The sequence below is a fragment of the Monodelphis domestica genome, chromosome 4 (genome assembly GCF_027887165.1).
Source record: "Monodelphis domestica isolate mMonDom1 chromosome 4, mMonDom1.pri, whole genome shotgun sequence".
Taxonomy (NCBI): domain Eukaryota; kingdom Metazoa; phylum Chordata; class Mammalia; order Didelphimorphia; family Didelphidae; genus Monodelphis; species Monodelphis domestica.
In genome coordinates, this window is record NC_077230.1 from 90684847 (window position 1) to 90693494 (window position 8648).

An 8648-nucleotide genomic window follows, 5' to 3' on the forward strand; every position below is an offset into this window, starting at 1 on the left:
TAAAATCCAGGTCAAGAATTTGATTGGCAAAGGAAGTCTTAAGACACTCAAGAACTTCTGAAGACTTCCTTTCCTCATTCAAAGTTGAGAATTCTCTCTTTCCCCGAACAGAAGAACTCCCAACCATCTCAAATGAGATCCCACAATGGCCCAAAGTAATGAACTTACCAGCAATCTGCACCCCATTCCTCCTCCCCCCCCCAAAAAAAAAAACCCCATTGCTTTGCTCTACTTACTGATCGAATCCACCTGAGTGATGACTTCATCTCTGCAATGTTTTTGGCATGTCTGGTTGTCAGCCAGTCTCCCTGAGTTAAATAACATACACTCGACACAATCTCTTTGAAGGGGGGAAAAAGAGGAGAGGAAGGACATTAAAAACCAGGCAATCATGCTGTCCAAATAACAATTCTAACGCTGATGTCAAACTTCCAAACTTCAGCACTGGGACTGTACTCCTCTGCCCGAGGCTGCAAAGTGTAGAAACATCCTTTTTCTTCATGCTGGTGTGTTAGGGGCAAGCATTGGGGTGAACTTTATCTGCATGCCTGATTTAACTTTCTAAGTTTAGGATCACAGATAGAGTTAATGCCAGGGGGAACCTTAGGGGCCATCTAAATTAGCTAGCCCCCTCATTTTACAGTAAAGGAAACTGAGGTCTAGACCTTTTGATTTCTCCAGGGTTGCAAAGATAGTAAGTGCCAGAGGCAGGATTTAAATCCAGAACTTTTGATATCCAGCATCAAATTTCTTTCAAAACAGAATTCTAATAGGAATGAGTGTTGTATTTTGTCAAAAGCTTTTTCTGCATTTATCAATATAATCATGACTTTTGTTACTTTTTTATTGATGCAATAAATTATATTAACATCAATTTTTTTTTCATTTTCAAAGTAAAATTTTTATTTCTGAGCATGAGTTATTAAAACTAATTTTCAGAAAGCACAATTTGAAAGATAGATTTTTCTTAACCTCAAACTAAGAATACAGACTATAACATTATGTCTGCAGAGTGAAAAGGGAAGGGGAGGAGCAGAATGTGGGGAAGAATTGAATGACTTCAAGTAACAAGGGTGTGAAATGCCTGCTTGAGATTAACATCAATGATTAAATATTAAGTTAAAATTAGTATTAAACCATCCCTGCAAACCTAGCATAAATTTTGTTTGGTCATAATGTATAATTAAAAAAAAATTAAAAACCCTTACCTTGTATCTTAGAATCAATACTAAATATCGGTTCAAAGGCAGAAGAGTAGTAAGGGCTAGGCAATGGGGGTTAAGTGACTTGTCTAGGGTCATTCAGCCAGGAAGTATCTGAGACCAGGTTTAAATCCAGGACCTCCTGTCCCCAGGCCTGGTTCCCTATCTACTGAGTCACCCAGTGTCCCATATATACATAATCATGTTATACTATTGTAGTTTCCTAGCTAACATTTTATTTGGGATTTTTGTATCTACATTTATTATTGAAATTAATCTGTAATTTTCTTTGTCAAACAGAAGAAAACAACTGCTTGATCACATGGGTCAAAGGAGATATGATTGGGGATGTCGACTCTAAATGATCACTCTTGCAAATAGGAATAATCTAGAAATAGATCTCGATTAATGACACATGTAAAACCCAGTGGAATTGTGTGTTGGCTATGGGAGGAGGTGAGAGGAGGGGAGGGAAAGAACATGAATCTTGTAACCATGGGAAAAAAATTCTTAATTAACTAATTAATTAAATAAAATCCCCCTCCGTTTTGTTTTGTTTTTTCTTTCTCAGTCCTTGCTTTTCCTGGTTTAGGTATTAGTGCCAAGTTTGTTTCATAAAAAGACTCCCCAATTGCTTTAACCTCCAAAGAAAGAACTGATAAAAGAAATAAGTAAGACATAGTTTTACATATGCATATATCTTTTTATCAAATGATGCCTTCTGGGAAAAGAAAGAAGAAGGGAGTTGCCTGGGAATCTTAATGTAACAAGCAAGCAAATTTAGATAAAAACAAAAACAAAAACAGAATGACCCAGAGTTTAAGCCACCAACACTGTGGTGTCATGAAACTTGGCTGGTTGGCTCTATGAGGAGAGGGATTATGAGGCAGCAAAGGGGTACTATGACAGAATTTGAGTCTGGGGTCAGGAAGATCTGAATTCAAATGACCCCTCAGAAAGAATAGCCGTGTGACCCTGGCAAATTGTTTAACCTCTGCCTGCCTCAGTTTCCTTATCTGTACAATGAGGCCAATAACAGTATCTACCTTCCAGGACTGTTGGGAAGAGATCACGTTTGTAAAGCGCTTTGCAAACCTTACAGTCCTCTACAACTCTCAGCAAGCATTCTTCTTCTTATCATTCCTCATGATGATTCCCCAGGGCAAGACGGTTGCATTGAGGCTCTGTACAATATGCGCATTCACTCTAGCCCTCCCTCTTTACCAACAAGCCCCCTTTGTTCTCCTGCTGCCTCTTGGCCGCCGCGCCCCCCCCCCCACCTTCGTGTTCGAGCCACCCCCATCGTGCCCTGCTCATGCCTACCTCGCCCTCCACCAGTTGCCAGCCAGCTGTCTTTGGTAGCCGCGCAGACGCCCGTCCCTAGAGACAATCACCCTCCACTGGAAGTTAGAGTCCCGTCAGGGGAAATATTTCTGGCGGGGGGGGGGGGGGGGGGGGGGAGGGGGGGATGTATATTTCCCTTCGGCCCAACATATTTATGTTACTAACTGCTCTACCCACATGTCCAACTGGCATCCGTCCTTCCAAAGCAAACTCAATGCTGACTCCAAGAACTTTGTGTTCTCATCTCGCGGAAGCCTGGATTCTCAAATATTTTCAGAGAAATGCACTTTTGTTGCTTTGAAGTGCATACGAAAAGCCAGCTAACCAGGAGCAAATAATTCCTAGCAGAGATTCTGCTGGGGTTGGCTCAGTGAAGAAATAAGACATTTGTAATGAGCACATCAACTGCTGTCCTGACAAATTGGCTCTATCCCTCATACGTTATTCCAGCGAAAGGGGAACTGAGATCCTGTAGTCCAAAGACTTCATTTTATAAGTGAAGAAACTAGTAGGAAGTTTAAGCGACTTTCCCAGAGCCACAGAATTGTTTTGTAGCAAGATCAGAACCCAAACCTGGTTTTTTAATGGATCTTTCTAATTATTTTATGATCTGAAGAGCCTTTCTCAGCCTGGCCAGGCAAGTCACTTAGCCTCTAAATCTCCTTGGCCACCCCATAAACCTCTACAGAGACCATGCTGACCTGCTAGGAGAGAGGGAGTTGGCTCATTCAAGAGCTCTTTATAAGAGGGGTGGCTGGGTAGCTCAGTGGATTGAGAGCCAGGCCTAGAGATGGGAGGTCCTGGGTTCAAATCTGACCTCACACACTTCCCAGCTGGGTGACCCTGGGCAAGTCACTTGACCCCCATTCCCTAGCCCTTACTACTCTTCTGCCTTGGAGCCAATACACAGTATTGATTCTAAAATGAAAGGTAAAGATTTAAAAAAATAAAAATTAGAAATCAAATAAAAAAATAGAATGGAGACTAAGTATTAGTTCCAAGGAAGAAAAGTGGAAAGGGGTAGGCAATTGGGTTAAATGACTTGCCCAGGACCATATAGCTAAGAAGTACTTGAGGTCAAATTTGAATTTAGGTCCTCCTGTATCCAGGCCTGGATCTCTATCCACTAGCCACCAATTGTCTACTGAATATTTGTTCTGACACACTTTAAACTCACCATGTACAAAACCCACAAGTCATTATGAATAATCTGTTCCCCCAGATCCAAATTTCCCTGTTTTTGTTTGAAGGCACCACCATTCTTTCAGTCCCTCAGTGTTGTGATCTTGGCATTAGATTCTTCACTCTCTATCATCCCTCATACCCAATTAATTGCAAAGTTTTGCTGACCTCTTGCATCAGACCCCTTCTCTTTACTCACACAACTACCCTTTGCGCTCATTCAGGCCATCATCAGTCTTAGCCTAGATGATCGTAGCAGTCCCTTAATTGCTTTCTCTACCTCAAGTCCCTTCCCATTCCAATCCGTCCTCTCTACAGCTGCCAAAATGATTTTCTGTAAACACAAATCTGGCCATGCCACAATAAACTCCACTGGCTTCCCACTGCCTCAGAGATAAAATATTAACTCCTTTGTTTAGTGTTAAACCCTTTACTACTTGGCCCCTTGATCTCTCTTTCCAGGCTCACACACACAGCCCTTCCTGCGCTCTGTGGGCTAGCCAAACCAGCCACAAGATGCTCCATCTCTCATTGCTGCACCTTTGCCTGCGCTGCCTCCTGTGCTGGAACACACTCCCTCCACGTCCAGTTTCAAAGAAACCTTCTTTTCCTTTAAGACTCGGCGCAAGAAATAATGTACGTGAAGGACTAAACTAGTATCAGCAAAAGAAGGTTCCAAGACAACCCCAAGGGACTCATGCTATACACACACACACCATCCACAGCCCGAGAAGGAACTCTTAAATCTGATTGCAGATCAAAGCATGCCATCCTTCACCTTTGTCCTTCATGAGTTTTTTTACTATATGTGTAGGATATGTGTCATGACATGGAGACTATGGAAATACTTATTGCATGAAAGCACTGATATAACCTATGTCAAACTATTGCCACCCCAGAGATAAGAGGGAAGGAGGGAGAGAGAATCTGAATCACAAAACATCAGAAAACAATTGCCAAAAATTGTTTCTAGGTGTAATTAAAAAAAACAATTATCTGGCCTCAGACACTTGCCAGCTGGGTGACCCTGGGCAAGTCACTTAACTCCAATTGCCTAGCCCTTACCACTTCTTCTGCCTTGGAACCAATACACAGTATTGATTCCAAGACGCAAAGTAAAGTTTAAAAAAAGACAGCTCAAATATCAATTTCTACATGAAGTATTTCCTAATCCACCCAAATCCTAATATCTTCCGTCCCCATCTACTTTGAATTTAATAAATTTGTATTTATTTTTATCTATTCATTTTAGTTATGCCATATATATTTATATATTATATTTATTATATTATATCATAATATATGTATATATTATATTATATATATTTATAACTGTTCTTAGTGTCCCCCCATTCAAATAAAAGCTCCTTGAGAGGAGAAATTGTGCCATTCAAACTTGTAATCTCAGGGTCTATAATAGTGCCCTGTATATACTTAATATTTATTGAATAATTAATTTGTATCCACTTCATTATTTTTTTATGTCTTTATAAGTGCAAAAGAAAGTTTGCTTCTTTCTTTAGGTTATAAATGCCTAGTACCATCTTACTTGTACCCTGGGTTTTATTTAATAAGCACTTTTTTTAATAGAAAATGGAAATTAAACGTTGGAACTGACTCAAAAGCACTAGGAAAAAAATCAATCAATATCACTACCACCACTAATTCCTAATTAGTGAGTTCATCTTCAATTAAGGGCAAGGGTTCCTCGTTATCCTGCCTCCAGACTGTTTCTGGGAAAGGGATCTTTTACCACCACCCAAACAGAACTTGAAGTCCACTCCAGATTTTCTTTGCCATCAACTAGCTACGTGACTGGCCATCATCAAGTCACTGAAACTCTTTGGATTTCCCATCTATGAAATGGGAATAATAATTATAGTCCTCACTTCAAAGCATTGTGGCAAAGATCTGATGAAATGATAAACAGTGTTGTAAGCCTTACATATAAAATGATTATACTAAGGAATGCTAATCTATGTGTTTGTAAAAGCTCATATTTAGGAGAAAGGGCAATCACTGCCATTTACCTTACCGAAAGGATCATTGAAAATCAAATGAGACTATATAAAAAGTACTTTATAAGTCATTATATAAATAAAATATTATTGTTACTTTTAATAATGATGATGATAGCAATGACAATAGCTAGCATTAATAATGACACATACTCCAGACAATGATTTAGGACAGTAAAACCTGGCCTCAATTTCATTTTTAGTCACAATCTGATGACAAGGGACCCAGTCAGTGGTCTGTGATGAAGAGTTAGGGGTCCAGCCAATAGAACTCAGTGCTCAAGAGCTGGCACTGCCTTTAGAAGGAAAGTGAGCAGGTAAAGGAAGAAATATTTTTCTATTTTTTAAAGCTGTTACCTTCTGTCTTAGAATCAATATTGATTCTAGGGCAAAAGAGCAAGAAGGGCTAGGCAATTGGGGTTAAGTGACTTGCTCAGGGTCACACAGCTAGGAAGTACCTGAGGCAACATTTGAACCCAGGACCTCCCATCTCTGGATCTGGCTCTCATTGGCTTTCTAAATGGTCTTCCTACTTCCAGTCTCTCCCTTTTTCAATCTATCCTACAGCAGGCTTGATCTGTTTTCTTAATAATCCCTCCATCAACCTTGAATACTGCCCAGATTCTTTCAGTGGCTCTCCGTTTCCACTTTGGCCAAGGCATAGAAGAGTTGTGTTCTGTGTTAGTGAACGATAGAGGCAAAATCCTCCCTTCTTCTAAAGGACAGAACATTTAGATCCATCAGTCCATATATATTGAAACCCTATTATATCCAAGGAATAATATTAATAATGTATAAGTATACATCATTTTTTCCTTTAAAAAGTTTAGCATATGGCTAGAAAGATAGTGCCTATCTATATTTGTGAACAGATAATTCAGAAAAGTCACTAAATTGTTCGTTTGTGCCCTTTAATCTTGGCGATCCCCCATTGGACATTTACTCTAAAAAGGTCAAAGACAAAGAGAAATGTCTCAAATTTAACAGTGAATTTAACTCATTTTCATTTATTTTTATCTCCATTAAAATTTTTTATGTTACATATGTATATGTATTCTTGGTGTCTCCCTATTCAAATAGATATATTTTAACCCTATCTTCTATCTTAGAATCCAGTATTAAGTATTGTTTTCAAGGCAGACAAGTGGTAAAGGCTAAGAAATTAGGATTAAGCGTCTTGCCTCGGGTCACACAGCTAAGAAGTATCTAAGGTCACATTTGAACCCAGGAGCATCTCTAGGCCTGGCTCTTTATCCACTGTCCTACCCAGTTGCTCCTCCCCATTCAAATACAAGCTCCTTAAGAGGAAGAATTGTGGCATTCTTTCTACTCGTATTCTTAGGGCTCGTGGTATCACTTTTTTGGACAGCAACAAAAAAGTGGCAACAAGGTAAGTGCCCATTGATTAGACACTAGCTGAACATGTTATGAAATATGGTCATGGAATGGCTTGGTGCTATATGGGTGGAATGATGTTTCATTCTAAGAAATCAGGATCATGAGAAATCTGGAGCAATATGGGAATAAGAAGCAATGCAGAGGAAATAAAGCAGAAGTAAAAAAATATTCTATTTAGCAACTATAATAATGTAAGTGGATACAGTACTAAAAGGCAGCTGAAATCAGATTAATTTCATTGAGCAATCTTGATCCAGGGAAAACAGATGATGAAATCGTCTCTGCCTCTTTGCAGAGAAGAAAAAACTATAGGCAGATAATGTTTCGTGCAATGTTGAATATGGTTGTTTTCTGAGTCCCTTTTGCTTAATTGCTTTGTGAGAAGAGAAAGTTCTTTGGGGTCAGAATGTCAGAAAATGACTGTAGTGTAAAAAAAAGACATGCATAAGAAAAAATTAAAGCCATTGAATGCCCAAGTCAATTATAAGCACTCTGGGAAAGGGTACCTGTCTTTTCCCTCTATTCCTCAGAGTATGTCAAAGCCTTAAACACAGCAGATGTTCAAATGTTTGGTGTTTCTCCCCCAGCCACACGAGGCTATAATTGAGTCATCATCAGTTCTGATCCACTTTGACACCCTGGAAATGTATCCAAAATAGGATTAATCCATTCCTCATTTTCTGTCCAATGGAAAGAATCTATTCCCAGTCATCATGTTATCAATATAACATAATGAAAAAAATTTAACTGGAAGACCCATGTTCCATTTTTATCTCTGCCCCTGACCAGCTGTATTTCAGAGGTTCATTTATCACTTCTCAGGATCTCAGTTGTCTCACTTGCAGAAAGAAGAGGTTAGTCTGGCTGGTTGGTCTCCAGCTCCATCTTTCCAGTTCAAAAATTCTAATTGTTCACAATCCCCTAAAAGTAAAGAGAATTGGATTGCAGAAAGCAGGCTATCCCTTTGGGGGTATGACTAAACAGTGTTGGTAATTATCCTGAAATAGCAATGTCCACCTTCAGATCCAAGACAGGGAACTGGGGAGGAGTTTGAGTAGCCCACAGAGGATGGAGAATGATGCCCATGTCCCACTGTAGGGAGTTCTACCAAAATTTTCCTTAAAGTTACATGTAATCTAGCCCCAACATGGCAAGTTTTCTAAGATTAACTACTTGGATTACTATAGGTCCATGGATTAATATCAATAAATACATCAGGGCTAAGAAAAGCTATCAGTGGGGTATGGATTAAATTAGACACATTAACCTATAACAAGAAAGGCATGGATCCCTCTTACTCTTCCAAGGCAGCAATCATTCTGTCCTAGGGGAGGTGAGAAGGAAGAGAGACCCTAGCAATGACTCTTATTTTATCATAATATACTACAGACCACCTAAAGAGAAGGAGGAAATAGATGAGGTGTGCAGGAAATAGATTACAAACCTGGCACAGAGGTATAAAATGGTAGTGATAGGAGATATAATGATTCCAACAGCTGTTGAT

The 8648-nt window shown here is 39.4% G+C and overlaps 1 protein-coding gene across 1 annotated transcript in view; it reads right to left on the reverse strand.

The window, feature by feature from the left end:
- ITGB5 (integrin subunit beta 5) overlaps positions 1-8648 on the reverse strand; it is a 197869-nt gene that overhangs the window by 11330 nt on the left and 177891 nt on the right. Inside the window, exon 12 of the mRNA XM_007493818.3 lies at positions 237-340. Within this exon, the coding sequence (XP_007493880.2) occupies positions 237-340 (104 nt within the window). The remainder of the gene's footprint in view (positions 1-236; positions 341-8648) is intronic.